General features: G+C 42.5%; 1 protein-coding gene across 5 annotated transcripts in view; it reads left to right on the plus strand.

The window, feature by feature from the left end:
- sema4d (sema domain, immunoglobulin domain (Ig), transmembrane domain (TM) and short cytoplasmic domain, (semaphorin) 4D) overlaps window positions 1-23,369 on the plus strand; it is a 58,518-nt gene that overhangs the window by 9,266 nt on the left and 25,883 nt on the right. For 4 of the 5 annotated variants that reach the window (XR_014571027.1, XM_083794416.1, XM_083794414.1 and 1 more), the window contains exon 2: window positions 4,714-4,834. Coding sequence is in view for 3 of the 5 variants with exons in the window: in XM_083794416.1 (XP_083650542.1) it covers window positions 4,797-4,834 (38 nt within the window). In the remaining 2 variants the exon portion in view is untranslated. Of the gene's footprint in view, window positions 1-4,713; window positions 4,835-16,235; window positions 16,296-23,369 lie in introns of all 5 variants that reach the window. The other variant, XM_083794415.1, reaches the window with a different exon arrangement.

Raw genomic sequence — 23,369 nt, forward strand, 5'->3', positions numbered from 1 at the left:
CAACCATCCCCCCTCTAACACCCCCCCCCCCCCCCCCATTCCTCAATTCCCCTCCCCCTCCCCAGGAACTGTGTGCATTGACGCTGTCCAGAGGCGCAGTCTGATGACTACCGTCCTCCTCTGGTCTGGTGACCGGCGACCGCCGTAGCTTTACCGCTGTGACAAGGCAGATGGACTCGCCTTCTTGTCTCAGACGGTTTCACGAGGAGGAGGAGTAGGAGGAGGAGGTGGAAGCATTCTGATGCTGCTGCCATGGGTTTGGGGGAAAAGTGGGCTCTGTGAATGATGCAAGTACTGCCTTGTGATTTTCAGCCTTGTCTGCTGCTGTGTTTTTGTTTAGGGCAATTATTTGTTGAGGGGAGCGGGAGAGAAACGGTGAGAGACGGCAGCAGGAGGGATGATGTGAGAAAGGGGAAATGAGAGCGCAAATGAGGAGGGAAGGGGGGTGACAGTCGAGGCTTGGTGGATAATCGTAGACAATTTAAAAAAATAATCTCTATCAAGAGAAATGTTTGGGGATACATGACACACACGCACTCACTGGGCTGGGTTAAGGGTGCAGCATCTCCAATCCATACCTGGAAGGAATGCCTTTAAACTGACTGACAGAATGGTAAGATTATTCACATCTTGAACAGCTTGGTGTGTGGATGCCCGGCAGGAGTATACAGAATCTTCCTTTGTTACGGCGCTGACAAAGGGATAACACTTTTGATTGTGTTTAGATTGTGCAGTGCAGAGTGGGCACAGTCTCATGCCTCAAGTGCATGCTATTTTTACTTAAATCCCTCACTTGATGTTGAATAATTTAGTGCTCTGGTCGATGATGGTGGAATCTCGTCTCTCATGTGAGTAGTACAAGTCTGTGTTTTCTGTTGATGACATACAGACATCGTGCAAAATGTTGACTGTTATCGAAAAATGATATTGTCTCTCAATTTCAAGATGTGGGCTACCAGCTGAGTAATGTAGATGCTTAAAAGAAGAAAATATTCATAAAATATGACGTATAAATTGTTTCTAGTGGGATTCTGCTGGACAGATCCACAAGTTTCTCTCTTGAATTAGCTGTGCCTGGCAGCTTGTAAATCTAGCTTAAGAGGGGAAGTAACGTGTTTAACTACTCCGCTCTCCCAGTGTGAACATTTGTATTTCCCCTTTACAGTACAGTTTGCCTGTGGTTTATGCTCTCATTACCCAGACACTAAAAGAGGAGGAACGTGTATTTTTGTTTGTTTGTGAGCTCAGCTTGCCCTGTCAAAGGACTGATGCTGTCTAATACAAGGGAATATGCAGTAGTAGATGGTTCAAAGCTAGCTGACATGTCATTTTAAGTGCTATTGCTCAACTTCAAAGGACCTGGTTTTCGTGGTTCCGAGCAGGTCCTGATCCTCAACAGTCTGCTGTCATTCATGTGGCATCTAACTACCACCTACAGAGATGCAGCCATGGCTTTGGCTTGTGCCAACACCTTATTATTCACCCTTGGATCCAGTAGTCATTGTGTTTTTAAGTATTAAACCAAGCTCTTCAGTATCTGTACTGCGTGATTGATGTTTATTGTTTAGTGTATGTGGTGGTGGGAAATATGATTTTGATTGGAGAGACAAACGTTTGTTTTTGCCCAGTCATGCTTTGCATTCTTTCCACAAGGAAAACACTAAAACACATGACATGCAAACTGCATGGCCTATCTTTCCATATATATAAACGGAAAAGAAAACCTTTACTGTTGCGTCTCTGACCGCATTATGTAAAACTCATGGAATCTTTTGCATATTTCAACCGGTTGTATAAGGAAATGGCATTTGGAAAGTTCTGCGGTAGCCTGCCCTTTTCATGCTAAAGACCTGAGATAAACTCTTTGGCAGAGAATTGGGATGTTTATTGTTGCTTAGTTTTGTAAGCCCCATAATACAGGAATTGTCTACGAAGGCTGCCTTAAGGCAATGATAATGATTTTAATAATGACATCGAACACGGCGCTCTTTATAATAACAATGCACTTGAATGATACCGGAGGAAATGGGCCTGAATACAATGTTGAACGTTCTTAGCCATGCAAAGCTGTGCACAGACTGGCATAAGAGTGATAAATTGATAATGTGGTTGACAGAAGGCACAAGAGAGGGACACGGATGAGACTAGCGGATAAAAGACAAACCGGAAAGCAGGCGAACAGACACGACAGGAGAGAGATAGCGGAGGTACCAAGTCTACGGGGGTGGGGGGGGGGTAAAAATAAAAAATATATACTGTATTATTGAAAAGAAAGCAGTCAGTTATTGGTTCCAAATAGAGGTTTCACTATGTTTTTGGTTTATCGCCCAGCCCTGCTGTCTGGGATGAAGGCCTCTCAGGATGGGGGCCGGCCCGCCCCGCCCTCCCTGGAGAGTTTATGGTAACCGTATCATCTGACTTCCATAAAACCATTAAGGAGCCTTAACAAATTGGTTGTGGATTATGCACTGCAACTGACAAGTTTGTGAATGACCACAGAGCCGGCCGGCCATATGGGAACCATTTCTGTACTAGATAGATGTTTGTGCGTGCGTTGTTGCCTGTCGGGGTTGAAGTTAATCTAGTCTATATCTGATTATCTGATTGATCCTTTACGGGCAAGTCACAAGTCTGTGTTATGCCAATGTGCTGTGGACAGACAGAAGATTATAATCTGCAAGCAGAACACTCTGTGCTTCATCAGCTTGCCTGCAATGCCTGGCATTTGCGCTGGTCCATCGTGCTGACAACATATCGCCTTTTCCGATCAGTGAGTTCAGGTTCTCTACCCCGCATTGGCCAGGTAATGGCAGTGAAATCGAGTGAAATCGGCTAGGGCTGTCACAATTATGTAATCGCATGAACGCAATTATTTTAAATAATTACAATAATTGTTTGTGTAATCGTCAATCATTTCCGTCTTAATAAAATAGTGTAAATAGCTTGTAGATCACAAGCTCAAACCGCTTTGCATCATGACGCGTTTTGAACTTGTAGATCGGCTATTTCAACTATGAATGGTTTTTTTAAGTATAAAGTTACAAAGTATAAAGTTATTTGTCATCTCTGTCCTGTGCAACTTTAGTAATGAAGCATAAAAGCCACAATGTTAGTTCTGTTCATAATGTTCCATTATTCAACGACGAAAACACAATTAAGTCGTTAATCGCAATTATTTGAGCTACAATGAGTCGTCAAGTAAAATGTCATAATCATGACACTGACAACACTAATCATCTTGCTCGTTTGCTCCCCTCCCCCTTCCTGCCTCAGACCTCTTGTCTGATGTCACACAGCAGAGAAACCGATACCTTTACAACTGATATTTGCGCTGACTAACTGTTGCCTAACTGTTGCCTAACTGACTAACTGTTGACTAACTGTCATGTTGGGCATGCTCAGTCCATATATGGGCATATCTGCGCAGCCACCAACAGACACCGCCCACCACAACCTAAACTAGCAGATGCACCGTGATGTTTTGCTAATCTAACTTTTTGCTGATAGGCCAAATCCAGGTTTTGCTGCTGCATTTTTGGCTAGATACCCATTTTGTACGGGAACCCCTTTTGGTGTTTTAAACATTATGTTGTAATTTATGTGTTGTGAGCTTGCTATTTCCACTATTAATGTTTGAAAATATGTGAACGTTCTTCAACATGGAAACTTATATTATGCAAAAATAATTGCAATTACCGGTATCTCAAATAATTGCGATTAGGCGATTATGTAATAATTGTGCCTATAGTACATCTCTATTCTGGGAGGGAATGTTGCCAAAAATAGCAGATCTATAAGCTTGCTATTTTTGGCAAGGAGATTTGGTGCAGAGTGAAAAAAACAAAGTACAGTTGTAACTCGGATAAGTTTTACTAAGTGCAGTGTGTGTGTGTGTGTGTGTGTGTGTGTGTGTGTGTGTGTGTGTGTGTGTGTGTGTGTGTGTGTGTGTGTGTGTGTGTGTGTGTGTGTGTCAATTTATGCTCACTTGCTGGCTGGCTGCTTTGGTTACCGTAGCAACCGTATACCCAGAAACGGAAAGTGAAGAGACCAATCCTTGCTAGACTGACTGTGTGCGAGTGAGTGAGGCATGGCTGCAACGTTAGCCTCAGTCATAGGGATGGTTTGTTTCCAGAGGTCTTTGTGTTCAAGAAGCCCTGGCTTTGTCATTGTTGTGCCCCTGGTGAAGTAAAGAGTTCCAATGAGCTTGCTGTCTGTATAACACAGTTGAGGCCCTGGGGGGTCCTTTTAACTATGGCTTGGATTCCTTGTCTTTGGCATCCCGATTTTGGTATTGGAAATGGCAAACCCATCGTGTATAACTGTATATGGTAATAATAACTTATAAGATGAACCCTAGAATATCTATTCAGGGCATTCCATACAATAGGTAAAAACATTCAGCAGAAATAAGTGATTTGGTGACAATAGCATATATATAAAAGCTTGCAACGAATCATAACGATTAACGCGGTGTGGTGTGACATTGTAGAGGTATTTTCTGAGAAGAGTTTTGGTGTGGGGGGGAAATAGAGGAGAGAGCCAATAAAAGCTAGACCCCTGCACTATCCTGGTCATTGAAGTAGATTAACCATATTTAATTTGAGTTAAAATGTGTGTATTATCAAGAAGACTTGAATCAAATGGAGGCTTCTTAAACAGGAATATTAATGTTTATGTTGTTCTAACATACCTTTCCCTTCTCTCTTCCTACAGAACGGTGTTCCACAAGTTTCCCTTGAAACTTCAAACTCTGCTGTTTTTCCACCTCTTGTGAAGAAAACCAAAGAGCAGTTTTAATGAATCAATATTCGCTAGCTGAAGCCATGACGGACAAGTAAGTGTTTGTGACGCTTGGCGTTTGTTTTCACTGTATCGTGTGTTCTCTCTGGCTATAGGATAACGTCATCACTGTGTGTGTGTGTTGTCATGCATGCTGCTTCCACTCTGTGTGTGTCCGTCTTGGACTAGTACAGAAATGTGGGATAATAGGTGGTGGTGGTGGTGGGGGGGGGTTCTTATACTACAGAAAATAAGTGTCCTATGGTGGGGGGGTTGGTTGTATAAAGACTGCGTCTGTCTTGTCCCTGAAGACGTATGCCATTTGCATCAGGCCTGATTTGCATTCCTTTGCTGGTATGTTCACTCATTGCTTCTGGTGCTCGTTGGACGTTGCTTTCCTGATGATGAAATCCAGTCATTTAAAGCCTATATATCTATTCTACGTCCGAGCATAGAAAAGGCATGGTAATGCCCCGCCTGCCTCTGATTGGCCTATACCGACACCATAGACCGACTGCCGGGCCTGGAGAATGTCTGCTTTTGGCCTGCCACTGTGGCTTTTTACCTGCCACGGAGGCGTGTGCGTGGGTGTAAAGTGAAGTTTCCAAGCAGACGTTGGTTAAAAAGCCAGACAATTCCGTATTTTCTGCCAGGTATTCCACAAATAACGACATTGTTCAGAAAAATGTATTTGAATGTATTTCTATTTCAGCAAAGCAGCTATAGCTAGATGGGCTTCGACTAATTTGGTTTACTAGTGGGGAAATGAGGACTTTTTTATATTTTACTAATTTGCAGAGGAAACGTACTACAATTGTCAATTGTGGGAGACTAGACTGCACGTTTTGTCTGTGTCTTTGTGTGTGTAAAGTGCTGTTTCCAGCCAGATGTTTAAAACCCATTCTGGGCGGGAACCCCTTTTGGTGTTAGCATTATGTTTTAGCTATTGAAAAATAGCAGATCTACAAGCTCATAGCAGAGCTTGTAGGTCTGCTATTTTTGAAAAATCGAAGAACGACTGACATGGAAACAGCTTTTTCAGAAAACTGTCAGGATGTAGAAGACATTTTTAGAATCTGATCTCGGGTCAGAATGGGTTAACAAGTGTAAAGCTTCACCTTTACATTCAGATTGCAGTGTGCCCTCGATTATACGCATTCAGCCTCATATCTTACTCTGAACACACGCACGGGCGCACGCGAGCGCACGCACCACAGCTGCACCTGTTGTTGGAGAGTGAGACACATTAACCCTTGAAAGGCACGCAGTGCGGTTTTGGCCGCCGCTACAGTGGAGGATATTGAATAACGGCACAGGCTCAGCACGCCATCGTTTTATGTAACATTCACAGTAAGACCCACGGGGCGTCCTCCCTGTTAAACTCTGTTCAAACCAGGTTCGTGGAGGAGAGTAGTGTTACGTTTGCCCAGAAAGGATCTGGCAAATTATGAACTTTTATGACTTCAGCCTTGAGGAAGCATAACAAGTTTAAGGAGCCAAAAAGCTTAAGACTAATGACTCGGATGTAGGGCAGAGGGTCTAATGAGAAAAATGTGGAGGGGGAACTTCCCTTTGAGAAGCAGCTGTGAGATGTCTTTTAGAGCAGTGGTTCCCAGACGTTTTATCTTGTGACCCAAAAGAGAAATTAGTTGTTTGCCTAGGACCCAGGCAGGAAGTAGTGAAAATAGCAGATCTACAAGCTCACAACGCGTCGCTTTGCGCCGCATTGTGAGCTTTCATCAACAGTAATCAGTAATTTATGGAATGTCTTTGATTTATTCATGAAATTACTGGGAAAAAAACATTGCAATTTGTATTATAATTCATGAAAACATTAGCTGTTTAAAAAATAACAATAAAAAATAAAAACATAAAGGGACCCATACATATTTTTTACAGAGTCTCTGTATTCATCCATGTGAGAAGAGCCGTGTTTAGGTGGTCAGTTAGGTTAGTTTCGAATGCCTCGTTTATGTTTCAGCCATAAAAGAGTATTAAGTGTGTCATGTTTGTCGCTCGACAAAAATAAACGTACCTTCAACATAAAGTGTTTTTCAGTTAAGAGAATCGTATATTTGTCGAGCGACGGGTTGCGCGACACATTGGTCGCCGAAGCATAAATCAGGCTTTAGTAAATGATGCTGTTGACAAGCTGCCCCCGTCGGATCAAAGGTATCCCAGCAACGGAAGGGGTCGGTCGGGGGCACTTCATTGTCTGTCCCTTTTTGCTAGATAGATGCTGGTCAGTGTTGTGGACCGATTGTCGCTCAGCGAGAGAAGAATGACAAATGTTGTGCCAAAAGGAAGTGAGGGAAGTTTGGGAAGACATGGTCACCCCCCCAACCAACCCCTCCCAGCTCACCCCACCCTAATAATGACCACAGACAAAAGACCCCGTCCCATGTGGAACTACTTAAGATTTATACAGGGAGGACAGGGCTCTCTTTAATTTCTTTTGGACACACAGCTCATTTTGATCAAACATTCTCATGAGCAAACATTTGCCCTTTGGGGTTATCATCTTAGACATTGTTGAAGATGCGTGCATTCTGATTCATATTTGCAGATACACGTGGGGGGGTGTGTGCGTGTGCGTGCGCAACTAGACTGTTTGTTATGTATGTTTTGATAATATCACACAATTTAAAAATGTATGTATTGTAAACCTAATTTTATCTGGCAGACATCCCGACACATGTACCGGTAGATGAAGCTTGTGTAGATGAGCTATAGTATTTTTGCTATTTGATATGCGATCAAGCGGTTACGTTGTACAAGGTGGCACCTGTGTCTATATATGTCCAGTAGTTGTTTAAGATAATTATGTATGTCCAAATGCTGCCATTCAGTTGGTGGCTGAATTTAGCTGAGCTGCCAGGTGTGCATATAAAGTTTAAACATTGTGCGTGAGCTGTTAGAAATCACAGGGATTTACTATTTGTCGTATTGTAAGAACACTGTCCTATTGTTGTGGGATGCTCTCTGTTGTAGAAGGTTTCTAAAGCCAGCTTTGCCCTCTAATACTTATACAGACCAGAATTCTTTCTGTTGAAATTCAAGCCTGCATAATCCGTGTGGGTGTGGGTGTGGGTGTGTGTGTGTGGAGGTGTGGAGGTGTGGGGGTGTGGGGGTGTGCGTGTGCATACACAACTTGTACACCATGCACCCCGCAATCATGAAGCGAATTAACATAATTTCACATAGTTCTGTCTTTCTTGCCTGCTCTCTCTCTCTCTCTCTCTCTCTCTCTCTTTCTCTCTCACACTCTGTCTCTCTCTCTCGCTCTCTGTTGTGTGGTTTACTTTAGGGCACTAATGGTGAATGTAGGGCAGAAGGATTAAGGTGATTTTCCCTCCAAAATAACTGTCTTGAGAGAATGGAGAATGTCGTGATGCCATACAAAATACTCATTTAAAAAGCTGGATAGATGTTCTCCTTTTCATAACAAAATAGGAGAAAACTCATATGCGCGCATGCAGGGACATGCACACACACACACTGATGCGCCATCCTGTGAGAGGGTTATCTAATAGTCCAATAAACAGGCTGTACACTTAAAATGATGGATTCACAAGATCTGGCATTTATTGATTGCCCACAATTATCCCAAATTGAATGGTCATGTGATATACATATGAACAGCAAAGACATATATGAAAGCAAATACGACATGTTACATCACGAATTCAGATTCATATCAGTCCGCAGATCGGTGGGGCCCCGCGAAGCGCAGGCCAGAGGGTTAGTCTGTCCTGGAGAATTCTGACGTGTCACTCTGCTCTCAGACGCTATATAGAAATCTCTCTCACTGAGTGACCTTGCATGCACACAGCTCGGCTGCACACTCTTAAAAGTAATGGTAACTGCTTAAAGGGTCTACTTTCCCCCATCAACACACACACACACACACACACACACACACACTCTCTCTCTTGACAGGCTTGGATACCGACGGTCAATGTCTAAATTAAAATGAAAGCATGTGTTTGGAAAGCTCTAACACACACTGTCACTGTGTGAACAATGAACCTTGTTTCAGTTTGACGAGCTGATGGAATAAGTTCCATCAGCCCGTTCAGCAACTGCCAGGAAGTTTACCTGTGATTTTGTGTTTTTTACCTGATTTCTTTCTACTCCAATGTTTCGTACGCAAAGGCTAAACTAAATGTAATTTAGATGGCATATTATGTAGCACATAGTACTCTATAGTGTATATTCTACTGTTGGACAGATGTTTGCTTTTGATCCTATGATCTATTTCTATGTATTTGATGTATTACCATGTGTTGTTCTTGCTTAATATAAATCGCTCTGGATTAAGAGCATCTGCTAAATGCCTAAATTGTTTCTCAAACCGATCGTGTTCTGGGCGACAGATCCCCAGCAAAAAAAAATATATATATATATATATATATATATATATATATATATATATCAAAATCGGTTTAACCACTTCAACTTCTTCTAAGAATCTTGATTTATTTATTTATTTTTAAAGAAATGTGGAATATGTTTGAAACATTTTAACAACGCAAACCTTTTATGAGGGTCCCTGGCACAAAATCTTTTCAGATGGGAGTCCCCTCCGTGGCCAAATGCATATTAATTTGGGGTCCTTGACTCCTTGGGGACATGACAAAGTTTGAGAAGCACCACTACTGTTCTACTCGCTCGTCCTCCATCGCTTTGTCAACCCCCACTCTCAAATATCCACCCCTCCTACCCCTGTCTCTTTCTCTCCTCATTCCCTGCCATTTCCCTCCCCTCCCCCGCTCTGGGTGCCACATGCTGACAGACAGCCATGTCAAGAGAGTTGGGGTGTAAAGTAGCGTGACTGCGCCCATGGGTATGCTCTGTCTATGGATGGGGAGGAGGAGGAGGAGGAGGGGTCTTTTTACTGGAAGATAGATGAGTGTAGCCTTCCTCATTCTGCGCCGGTGTGTATCTGTGACGGCCACAGAGTCCCGCGTGTGAGGCTCAATGTCAGTGTCGGGTGTGTGTGGGGATACACACACAGCCTCATATAGAAGCAGGCCAAGGCCTCTCAACCTTTCACCGAGCGAAAATGTCAACTGTCCCGACTTGCTGATTATCCCGAGGTCTGACTGAGCTCGACTCTGTGGCCCTGCCCACGACATCTCTCTCAGTTGGCCTTTTTAAGCTGCACCGCTGAGAGGAGAGGTTTGGCTCGATTAGGATTAAGCCTGCTACAAGTGTTGTCTAAAATGTCTAGTTCAGTGATTCTCAACCTTTCACATTCCAAGGCCCCCCAGTTTGATATGCATTTTAGGCCACGGACCAGATTTGATATGTTTTTAGTTTTTTATTCCTGATCTATTCCGAATCTACTAAAAGTCCTTAGTGTAAATGTAACTTTCAGAGCTTACAGACCTGTATGGTTCCTAAATGTCAATCTGGGGACCCCCTCAAGACCCCTTGGTGGACAGCGGACCCCATGTTAAGAAACGGCCTGCTGAGGCTCGAGTGAGCTCAACCTATGTCTTGTCACTTGCCCTATCCTCGACGAGCTTGCAGGCTTATGCAAAAGTAAAAATATGTAATGTAGATAGCATGTTATGTAGTTAGGTGCCAGGTCATTATTGACCTGGCTTTCTATAGCATTCTATAGTGTGTGTATAATAATAATAATAATAATAAACTTTATTTGTATAGCACTTTTCATACATAAGTGCAGCTCAAAGTGCTTCACAGGGCAGGACACAAAAATAAAATACAATAAAACACAAGTAGTTAAAATGATAGAACAATGGCAGAGAACAAAATTTAATATAAGAACATAAAATAAATAAAAACAAATAAAAACACCACATGCAGCAAATCAGTCAGGGCAGGGTAGGAACGTGCATAGTATAGTCTCAAGACTAGACTATTTCTATGCATTTGATGTATTACCTTGTGTTGTCCTTGCTTATTTTCACCCTTGGTTGGTCATATTAGGCTTGTCATTCTTAAGCAGAAAGCGTAAAGATGATTAATAACAGCAGCGTGTGTGCTAGCGAGTATATAGAGATGGGACATTTACTTACTGCTTTTAGCCCTGCTTTATCAAATAGAGTAAATCAGGTGTCACGGTGAAGTGAGCTGTATAGCCCCTCCTGTCACTATGTTTACCATGTGCTGTGGTCCTGAAGTAGGGCCTGTTTGTTCCGGCCTGAAAAGACCCGGCTTGCATCGGCCGCTCCTTATTCAGGTTCACTTATCAATTAACGGAGCCCCCCGGCCCGGACCCCCCCCCGTGACATTGCCACTTCCTCTCCGTTCCCCTCTCCTTCAGACCACGGTGTCATCGGAGGGCGTTGACGCGGGGGGTTTCCACGGGGCTCCTGGTTTTGGCGACTCGACACCCACTCGAGGAGGACGTCCTGAATGGAATGGAGACATCTGAGGGTGTGCCCTGTCAGCCTGGGTTTTGTGGTGCACGTACTAGTATCGGCTGTCACAGGGTTTTTGTGGGAACGGAGGGACGCCTAGTCAAAATGCTTCCTTAAGATGTCAAGGGGGATGTGACCTGTAACCTGCGACTCATCCGTCTTGTGCTATTGTCACATGTCCCCGTGCTCAATTTATGCCGCATGGCGGAGGAAGACATGGGGAAGGGTCCAGTGATGTGTGTGTGTGTGTCTTCATCGTGCCTGTGCTTTGTATGCATAATATGCATACAATATGCATGTGGTGGAAAGTAACTAACTATATATATATATATACTCAAGTACTGTACTTGAGTACAATTTTAAGGTGTTTGTACTTTACTTGAGTATTTCCAATACATATAATCCTACTCCACTACATCTCTGATCCGGTACTTTTACCCCACTGCATTTATTTGAAATCTTTAGTTACTGGTTGCTTTGTAGATTTGGATTATTGTTACAAAGAGATGCAACACATTGTGATCTTGTAGATCCTAGATAGTGATACATTGTGATCTTGTAGATCCTAGATGGTGATACATTGTGATCTTGTAGAATAGATCCTAGATAGTGATACGTTTCAAAACTTGAAATGTGATTTCTGCACAATGAGGAGTGCATTTTGAAATTCAAGACTTTTACTTCTATATTGCAGGGTTTTATTGATACTTTTACTTAAGTAAAACAATAGAGTACCTTTTCCATCCCTGCTGAAGGGGTGTCAGGGATTAGTCAGAGAGAACAGAGAAGCATCCATCCGTCTCTGTTGTGGTCCGCGCTGGCTTTGTTTTGACTGTCTGGAAGTGTCTACAGACGGCCACATGCCTCTTGACCTTGATGCTAGCAGACGGCAGCATCATTGGCAATGGATGACCTGAAAACCGACACTAATCCCATCTTACCGTAAATTTGAATCTATGCACTCAACAGAAATGCAATATGTTATTTTGATATTAATAATTGCTCCCCCGAGGCCTTTCGGCCCAAGCGTTTCCAGTTTCATTGTCATACTTCTGTCACACTATCACACATTTCAAACTTGGAGCAATAGATCTTCCACATTCATGTATACACAAATTGTGGCTTTAATTTTAATCTTATTGCATTTCAATTGGTTATTCATTCCCTTGGTCTGTAGAATCCTCTCTGCATAACTTACTGATTTGTTGATTGTTCTTTGTTAACAGTGGGTTGCATTACCAAGCAGACGCCAGGGAATTCGGTTGATTCCGCATTCGGGATAATGATCTCTGTTGCATACTTAGCCAGGAGCATCTTTGTTGCATAGCCTCGGGTGTCCACAAAATGAATACCCTTTTACACAGCCAGTTCAAAGTGGGAATGTGGCGCTGCTATTCCGCCCTGCTGATCTGTATAAAAGTCATGGGCACAGATTGTGGGGAGAAGGGGGAGGGGGCATTGTTGTTGAGCCTGCAGCTAAAGGTAGTCACAGAGCCAAATCAACGTCTGCGTACACGGGACAGCCGGCAGGGCGAGAGACGGGCGTGACGTCTAAGGTTTCTACCTTGAACCGCTCCCTGCCTCTCTTCTATTTCTCCTCCAATGCATTTCTGATCACCAAAACACTTGCTCGCACGGATTCACTATTGTAACATTACACATCAACATGTTGTTGTCTCTCTTGCACTTTCTCGCTTTCTCACGCACAAGAGTGATGAGTGTTTGGGTCTGTCTTTTAGAATAAATAAAATATGGTGAGAAAATTGGCGACAAGTTAATCCTCACCTTACAGAGGCAAGTGCAACAGATTTGAATTGGTTACCCTAAATGAATAGCCCTAGTCTAACAATCCATACATAAATCTTTTGTCGGTATTTTGTTAAATAAATGCATAGGCTATGCTATGTATGTGCGCATGAGATAGTGCGAGAGAATGTGATTAAACAAGAGAACGGGAGAGAGGAACTGAAATTATATTCCGTTATAATGTGAGTCTTGGAACTTTTAACTTATATATTTGTTTAAAAAAAAATATCTGACAAGGTCCGCCAGGGTTTCACATTATAGTCTATACCAAACGTCTTTGCCAAAAATAGCTCGCTTGTAGATCGTCTATTTTTGTGGAATGTTCTCCCCTAGAATAGGGGCGCTGGGGTTGTGGTGGTTAAAAAAGCATAGCTGATGTTAATGACAGATGATCTTTACGCCACTATTGCTGGATCTGCTGTATGAATGTAGCTAAAGAAAAACTCCTTATCTTTATAACAATCTTGCATAGCGAGAGACTTAAAATGGATTGAATGGATGGATGTCGTTTGCGATGGTTGGAACTTAGTTGGCAATGGTTCTGTCTGTGTTCCTCCGGGTTAATTTGTAAACCATTTTGCAGCAGTTAATTTGAATGCACAGCAAAGCCCTTTTCAAAGGAAGGTGAAGTGAGCACTCTTCTGACGGGGCTATTTGGATTAAGGGGCAGTGTTTGAATACAGCCTGTGCTGTTGTGTTGGCTGAATGTATTCAGCTTTTGCAAGTGTTTTCATTTTGCTCAGGCAGGGAAGCAAGTTGCTGTGCATAGTGAAGCAGCCATCTGTCTCGACTCTCCATAGCGGTTCCTTTATTTTCCTGCCCTTTCTTTCCTGTATGATTTGTTTATCTGCAAATTAAATTCTTAAAAAGAAAGTCGATCTTTTAGAAGAAAATCACACCCGTGTGAACTGAGTGGTGCAACTCCCCTCTCTCTCCCTCTCCCTCTCTCTCTCTCATTAGCAGGCAACAGTGCAGGACTGTCTCTCTCTCTCTCTCTCTCTGTTTCTGGCACAACAGCGCCCCTACTGGTACTCAGTCATACTGGTGCTCATTAACGTCACATAGATGAACATGGACATTGCTGTTCCTTGGAGTGTTTGCACCACTCAAAAAAATTTACTTTTTTTTCTACGTATGCAAGAAAGTGGGTAGATGATGCAAAACCACAGACCCATCTTAGCAGAGGTCTCGGATGTAATGGAACCAAGTGAGAATGGGCAGTGCTTTACAATAACTACAGGTGGTGGTCACACTCAGACCTGTTTATTCTTTCACCTGAGACTTGCTTGTAAAACACTATTAGACCGTGGTAGAGCATACAATCCATGATTCATGATCCTTTGACAACTTTCTTTGACGGGGGATGTGGTGGGGCGCGGGAGGAGTGGTGTGTTTGCAGTACAAGCTATACTATGGACAGCGGTGCTGCGGTGCACACAAGTGCGCATGCGTCGTCAAAACGTTTGCTGCGTGGTACATCAAAGGCATTGCGCACCAACAGCTGAGAGACAAGAATTTAGATGCTGACAGGCACTCAAAAGGCACTCAAATGAGATGTTGACGTCATAGCTAGTGTAGACTGGCACTTTGCCGGCCTTGAATTGTTTAATCCAACGATCAGCTCTGCTTAATACGCTAAACCCGCTATTTGTTTAATGCATTTAATTCGCTGTTTTAAAATAATGAAAAATAAATAGCGTATTTGTCACGGACCTGGTGACGAGGCCGTCGTGCTATTATGACGAAATCAAACTTCCGGGGCCAGCGGTGGTATAGGGCCAAGGAAATAAGATTAATGCAAGTGAACGGGGGGCTTGTTTGGACTACAACACGCTGTGGAGGCTGTTCTCGTATCGTTTTTCTCATCAAAAACAAACGATCAGAAATGGAGTTTTAGCTGGGGGGGGGGCTGATATGGAGTGAATATGGGCTGTGTCTTTCCTGTTGTCAATGAATGTAAGGATTCCAAAAGTATGTAATATGTATTGTTGTTGCTGTACATCCCATGACCTATTTTGTTTTTTTTATTCTGTTTTTTCTGTTGATGTTTTTGTTTTATTGTATGCCTTGTTTGTCTTTTGTGTCTCGTCTTGCATATTCAAAATTAAATAAAAAAACCCAACAAAAACGATCAGACTATATTTCGCCGGATTTTCGTGGTTGAAAGCTGCAAATACTTCGGCGTATGCTCCAAAGGTAATAAAACAATCTAGGCAGTGTAGAATATTGGATTAAATAGCAAGGAACGCGGGTTATGCAGTAGACCTGCTTGTGTTGACTAATCATTACAAGTGGCTCTTATTTTGATGAGGAAGTCAAAGGACAGGAAGTCTACAAGCTACGATGACAGTTTTTAAAACGGAAAGTTATGGTGAGCTCAGCTGTAAACCACGTTAGCGACCATAATATGATAACTATCTGTCACTTAAACAATGTAGGTTACACACACTGGAATTAAACATGGAACCTGCATTGCGCTGTGCGCACCAAACTACATGGCCAGGTGCGCCTTTGAGTACTAGCCCAAAATAATAATGTGCACCCCTGGCTATGGAGCACTGTTTCCCAAACATTGGGTAGGAACTGTGTCGTGGACACATTTTTATGGGTTCCTTTTTATTTTGTTTCCTACATTTTGTTTTTAATATTTATTTCAAAACACTTCAAAAACGTTCACAAAAAAGCAAACTCACTTCATCATATGCTCATTCTAAGATGGCACCATTTCTGTCTACTCGCTCTGCGTCTCAGAGGAGGACTGCGGACAGTTCAGAAACCTGCCAACCAATGACCTCATTGGTGGGGATTTCCATGTTAATGGAAACTACAGCATTTCTCTTACTGGAAACTAAATAACTTAGCATGCTGTGGAAGGCATATCAATAATGATAAAAAAAAATATGATAAAGGTTGTTTGAAACGATCACATTTCTTAACCATCCACAGTCCACCTCTGAGACACAGTAGAGCCTAGAGATCTAGATAGAAATGACTTCTTTCCCATAGTGAGGACAAAAGTATGATTTATGAAAAGGCTTCGTAAGGTTCCTCAGTAATAATACATCCTTATTCAGAGAGCAAGATGGAGATGATTTTGCAAGTCTGTTTTGAAGTTTCATTATGCTGCGTGTGCTGATATGTTGATAATCCTGGATGACTTCATTATACAGGCAATGCCTATTGACACACACACACACACACACACACACAACTACGGTGTCTCTGACCTGTCTTGTCTTTCTCACCCCTCTGCCCCAGCTTGAGGATTTTATAATTCTGTCCAGAGGGAGAACGTCGCAGCTCGTTGACGAGCCACAGGTCAGATAACTACCACCCCCTCCACCCTGCTCCCCCCCTCCCCCTATCGCTACAAACGCCTGGCGTACTGCGCTGCCCGCGGCCTTGCATGCTGCCACATGCACATGCATGCTGCCTGGCCCGCATGCTTTTTACCCCCAACCCCCCCTCCTCCTGTAATCACCTCTCTTCAGGCATTGGTTGGTCAACGCTGGGTCTGGGGACCACAAAGGTCCGGAATTGGATCCTTACAGGTCTGTAACTCAAGAGTGTACAAATGGAACCGGCAGTCCTTTTCGTTCGGTTCCATTTGTGCGCTCAGAATTAAATGAACGCAGAGGATTTTTAACGGTGTAGATTGGTGGGTCCATGTTGGGATAATGGATATGAAACGGGGGGGGGGGGGGGGGGGGGGATAAGAAAAGTCGTCATTCAAGTAACTATTCTGGAACCCCAATCTCCAAATTCTCTGTGCTTTATTTAACTTAGTGTTGGACCCAAATGGACCTTTAACAGCCAATTTGGACCCCAGGTGCTCCAGGCCCCGAACGTTAAGAACTAGTGCTCAAAAAAAAAAAAAAAATCCCACCATGCATGACCGTCACCTGGGTGAAGTTGCAGTGATCTCCTCTGGCTTTGCTTTCCAAAAATAACTAACTATAACTATTTTTCTCCGTTGATTGGAAAAAAGACAAATCTGAGATGTTTTTACTTTTCTTTCTTTGAGTTGTGGTCTCTTTAACCCCTTTCTCCACTTTCAGTGTGACATGTTGTGAGTAAGTTGCTGCCACGTCACTGGGTGTCCAGTGGCCTTGTGGTTCACCTGCTCCAGCTGTGACCTTGACCTTGCTTTGTGTTTGAAACCAACACCCCAATCATAACGGCATTTATTGTTTTTGATAACTGTATGATATCATAAATGTAACTACTTTAACGTCAGTGTCCCCATTGCGGGGCATATTTTGGGAAAATTGCAAATGTTTTTTTTTGTCAAAAATGTTCTTTAACAATACAATAATTTGTATAGTTTTTTTGCGTGAGTTGATGCACTACTTCATATTTACACATTGAACTCTCAACGCTGGTTACCATAGGGGGCGATAGGTGAAATGTGCGACGTGGGCAGATCTCTTGAGCTCTTGTTGTCTGTCGTTTAAACCGGAAGTAAAGGTCGGCCATTCCGTCCCATGATCACAAAAAGAGGGAAAAACCAGGTGCTCAACGGAGATATAAAAAGGTGACGCCAGTAAAGGGGTACTCACACGGATGAAGCGGGATCAAGGCGTAGAAAAAAGAGAGACGATCCGGGCGCTCAAAGTTAAAAAGAGGAGGAAAGCCTTTATTAAATTAAAAAGGCAACTGCCAACATGTTTCGACCATTAACTGGTCTTCATCAGGGCAAGAATCCTCCTCTCGTTAACTTTGAGTGCCCGGATCGTCTCTCCTTTTTCTAATGTCTTATTAAGCTCCGAACATCGTACTTTAACAAGAGTGACGTGCAAAAGTACGAAAATAGCCGATCTACAAATTTGTAGAAAAGTATTAAGAGTTTTCAGTAAATACTACATATTTCTTTCCCCACATTTCCTGAAATGTGACTGCTACATACAGTAGGCCTACATCACTGATTCCCACTGGTTCAGGGATCCATTTTTGTAGGTCGCGGGTGAATATCCCTTTACTTTACAACGTGACGCATCGCAAGTTCGCAGCGCGTTGTGAGCTTGTAGATTTGCTTTTATTTGGGGTCCAAATGTCTCTTTTTGGTCACATGCTTAAAAGTTTGGTAACCACTGCCGTACATGGTTTCTGCCCAACGGCGACCTATTGTTACCATAGAGCAGTGTTCATTTTCAATTTGACGGCAAACTTTGATTTAGTTTATTCTTTTGAATGAAATATCATCTGAGAAGTTTTAGGTTTAGTCTAGTTCTAGTCGACTAAATAATATGGTAAGATATTTTGGCGGGCCTTGATAGCGTCATCAATTAATGTCAGATTTTACACTTTGTCGCATGCTGAAAATGGCACGTGCGGTGAGCTTTTAGATCTGCTATTTTCAACACCCAAGCACAACCACACTTTTAGTTGGTGTGTGTGTGTGTGTGTGTGTGTGTGTGTGTGTGTGTGTGTGTGTGTGTGTGTGTGTGTGTGTGTGTGTGTGTGTGTGTGTGTGTGTGTGTGTGTGTGTGTGTGTGTGTGTGTGTGTGTGTGTGTGTGTGTGTGTGTGTGTGTGTGTGTGTGTGTGTGTGTGTGTGTGTGTGTGTGTGTGTGTGTGTGTGTGTGTGTGTGTGTGTGTGTGTGTGTGTGTGTGTGTCTCTCCCTTCAGGAGCACACACTAAAAAGTGTTGTGGCAGCCAGTGTGGGTGAGGAGGGGATGGGTCTTTTTTTCACACGGACAGCCAGCCAGGATTTGTCTTCTCTGGGCCAAGATCACCACCGTGGCGTGAAATCGATAGGCTGCTAAAAACAGCCACAAGACAATGCAGGAGAGAGAAGTGTTAAAATGCACATTTTGCACAGTGGGAATATATAGTGGATTTCTTTTTATTTTTTTGAAAGGGCCCTGTCACATGCATAGAACTTGGGATGGGCATCGCGACACAAAAATCTTACAATGGTCGTGTGAGTGTGTGAGTGTGAGTGTGTGTGTGAGAGAGAGGGAGAAAAACCCTCTTCATTCCATTATTCCACCCAGGGAAATGTCTAATGGTGTAAGAGACACCTGCTGTAGGCTGTCACTGCACGGTGCAGCACCGCTATGATTTCTCATTCACCAGCAGCACATCACACCAGGCCTTCGGTAGGGTAGGGTAGGGTAGGGGCCCCTGAGCTTTCACAGTTTCCAAAAATACTTACATGGTACATTATCTACAGAGGCTTGGCTGGCCTTAACTACTTGAGCCCTAGTGTCCCTATTCTGGGGTACATGACGGAAATAGTGGCACCCTTGTCAACTAAGTATATACGTTTTAAGTGTTTTATTTATTCATTATTATAAAAAAGAATTAAACCACTTTCAATTGCAACGCGTTGTGAGCTTATAAGTGTAGACGCTGGCGTACAACAATTCAACAAAGTATAAAGGGTGGGTTGGTTAAAGCAATTTGCCCCAAGGAATCCACATGAAAGTGAAAGGATTGTGGCTTTTTGTTATGAATGTAAACCACTTTATTTTATAATGTCGAAGGACTCTCTTTCAAATGCTTGTCATACCTGATTGTGCACAATGAACGTGCACCACTCACACTGATCAGCGATTTCACAAGAGGTTCAATGTCATTCAAGAAATAACAAGGTTTTATTAATGGCGCTGATAGTTGATAATCTTCTAAACCTTTGTACTTAGATAATTCTTGCACTATAACCACCAAGAAACTTTTACTGTATTATAATAATGTTATAGCAGAGGATGTCTTTGCGTGTAATGTTGACATGAATATTAATGACCGTGTAGGATTTCTACTCTATTAAATAGGCCTAATTCAGTAAAAGCACAAAGAATATTTTTTCAGAATATACTTTCTACTTTTCTTTAGAATCTATGTATGCAAGATGAGCTTATCCACTGATGTGTCAAAAGCAAATACAGGGTTGCTGTGTGTATCCCAGTCAAACCAAGATTGAATCCACCTGTTACGCTTGAAAGCCAGGCCCAACCATCTCATTAAAACAGCTGTAATATTACTGAAACGCAAGACATGGCCAACGTCCAATAGGTCCAAGCCCAAAAGGTTAAGAACCCCTGGTCTAGTTGACCAGCAAGCCAGACCAGCTTACCTCATTCTAGTTCAAGTTCACAGATGTCAATAGCAAAACTCCACCCCCCCCCCCCCCCTTCCCCTGCCGCCGTTTGTAATTAAAAGAAAGAGCACATGGTGATTATGTTTTAATGTTGGGCTACAGAAACATGTTCGGCACTTGAAAAAGGGGAACGCCATACATACATCAATGCCATCCCTTTTTGCTAGCTTACTTCACTCGGCTGAGTGTTTATAGGTCCCCTTTTTTTCAAATCCATCGGGGCCATGTGACCCAGGAGAAGGGCGTGTTGTTTTGAAAAACCTCTCCATCACGGACTAAATATACCCTTTACTAGAACTGACCCCTCATTTGCCTTTGCTGTGGTCACTTTAGGTCGACTTGCTAGCTCAGCAGGGGCTCCGCAACTGGTAATTACATAGGAGAGCTCCCATTCGACATCCTCTGTATAGTGTTTCCTTCACACAAGCTCTCCGCTCGCCTCCTCAAATTTAGACATTTGGTTGTCGTTTATGGTTTACCTACTTTAGACGTCTTCTACCTACTTTTTTCTTAATATAACTAAACACACAGTAAAAAAGAAAATCCCATCAGTGTTAATTTAGCTCCTGAGAGCGTGCAATACATTACAAACGTAACCAAACCGACCAGATTCGTATGGTCTCAAGAGTTGGCAAATGGATGAACATTTTAATCAGATTTTGCAGCCAGGTATTTGCACATGATGTAGACATTTGTGTTTGAATTTTAACAGATGAGTTTGAATCGAGCTTAAATATTAAACACTCCTGCCATCTGTCATTCAGTGTTCAAGGGCATCATATAAAGGCTACAAGCTTCATGACTGATGTCCTTTTGAGCATCATCATTATGATCATTATGGTCAAAAACATTATACAATTTGTTGTTCATCACGCAATGAACTATGCAACTTAAAAGGCTTTTGGTTAAAAGGTTAAAGGACTATATTCTGATGGTAATCATTGCTAGTGTTTTCTTCAGTAACAGGGGTCTCTAAACGGAAAATATATATTTTTCGGGTGGGGATGCCAGGAGAGAGAACCCATTTATCAGTGTCAGATTCCAATGTGTTCCAATAAAAAAATGGCGAGCTCATTATTATTATTTTTTATTACTTCCAAATTAACTTGTTCATCCTGTATGAGTTCTCTCTCCTGATTGGATATCCTGACCGGTCAATGTATTTTTGGATTTCTAAAGAGCTCAATAGACAGGGATACCCCTGTCCCTGAACAAACACACTTACTGTAGCAATGAATCAGAATATAGAGCTATTCAACACTTGACATACATATCAGCCCATATAACCTTCCATTTCATAGCTTCACTCCGGGCCGTTGTAAACCGTAGTTTATTAATTGCGAGGTTAGATTAAAGTTTTAAGTAGGTAACTTTCAGTCAACTATTGTTGTCACTGGTCAACAGTGACCAAAACGTTACCTACTTAATCTGCAAGACCGGCTTATAAATAACAGTGTTTAGATGATTTCATCCACGTGGCTGACAGTAAGCTAGGCTAAATGTTGGACGTTGTGTAGTGCATGTTCACCAGAAGATGCAACGTGGTGTGGCTTTGACACCGTGGCTTCACACACTGACAAGTGAAGAGTGATGTTTATCGTCCATCACCCCAGGTGGTTTGGACGGGAGCCCTGCTCTGTCACTTTATTCCAATGTCGTTGGTGTTTTTTTGGGGCTTTTTTTAATGATTCATCTACACACAGACACTTGTAGTAAATGACAGTACTTGTGACTTACAATTGGTCTGGTTCTTATTTTTGTCTGGACATTCGACATAAAATGTTAAATTCATAGCGGTTGTTGGCGATGCCACATGTGACTCATTGTGAGCTTGTAGATCTGTTATTTTTACAAAATATGTTTATATACATTTGAAAACCTGAAATGTATATAAAATGGTACTTTAACTTTTGGTACTTTAAGTACATTTTCATGACAATACTTTTATAATTTTACTCGAGTACATTTAGAATTTTACACCTTTACTTGTAACGGAGTATTTCTACATTGCAGTATTGATGCTTTAGTAAAAAAATAGTTATTTTTCCACCACTGAATATTTTAAGATGAGCTGTCTGGTCCCAGAAGTGGAATTCCATGCACACAGTGGGCAATACTATGAAGTCATGACAGGAGTGCGTGTGTGTGTGTGTGTGTGCACGCGTGGCCTTGTGTGTGTGTGAGAGCGAGAGTGTGTGTGTGTGTGTGTGTGTGTGTGTGTGTCTCACATCTGTAGCCAAACCCCATTGGTCTGTTACTTGCATTGGAGTAGACATGTGCCCCGGCCCCTTCACAGAAATCCGTCTTCTGTGATCTCCGTATTGTGTTTCACATGAGGGTCCTCTCTTTCTCTCTCTCTCGCTCACTCTCTGACACACACACACACACACACACACACACACACACACACACACACACACACACACAGACAGCCTGCCAGAGAGAGAGTGGCCTGTCCACACTCTGATACATGTGCAGTATGTTGATGTTTTGGAAGCATCAGGTCTGTCAGCGTCACCCCAGCTGCACACAACCTCTTGGGCCACTTTCAACCTGCCGCACCCGTTTTGGGCAAAATAAATACAAATTGCAGACCTAGAAGCTTGTAGTTCGCTCTATTTCTGCCGCACGACACAAAACGTACGATAATGTATGAAATAGTACTAGTGATAGGTGGTTAAAACATAATTTAAAGGGATATGCCCACCAATGTCTCTCCAATATGGATTAAAGTTCTCAGTCGCCACGACTGAGTCAAAACGCATTGAGAGCTTGTAGATGGGCTATTTTTGGTTATTATTTTAAGATTATTTTAAGTTGTCAAACTAGCAATATGTTCCAAAGCATCTTCCATAAATCTTAATAGTCTCGGATATTTCATAAAATAATAGGTTAAAGCCTCAATCTGTGATGTCTTCACCTGGTTGGCTGTATGTAGAACATCGGGAGCAAATATTACTAAAACGTCATAATTTTACATTTTGTTAATTGTTTATGAGACAGCGCTAGCGTGTGGGTCTCCTTTCACACTGTTTCACAAATCGCACGTTAGGACTTGACCTAATACAAAAAAATCACTTGTGAGTTTGCTTTAATACATGAATATTGTTGGTAATGAACAAAAATCACTTGCCATCCGTCCTGTTGGCTGTCCTGAACATTGGACTTTAACATCCTTTCTGTAATTCTGAAAATGCAGCAACTACATTTTTGGAGACATTGATTTGGCACCATGGGGAACATTATTTAATGGGATATGCCCACTCTCGCCAATAATATCGTTGGCAAGGA

This window comes from Protomyctophum parallelum (assembly GCF_964188405.1).
Source record: "Protomyctophum parallelum genome assembly, chromosome: 21".
In the NCBI taxonomy this organism is placed as follows: Eukaryota; Metazoa; Chordata; class Actinopteri; order Myctophiformes; family Myctophidae; genus Protomyctophum; species Protomyctophum parallelum.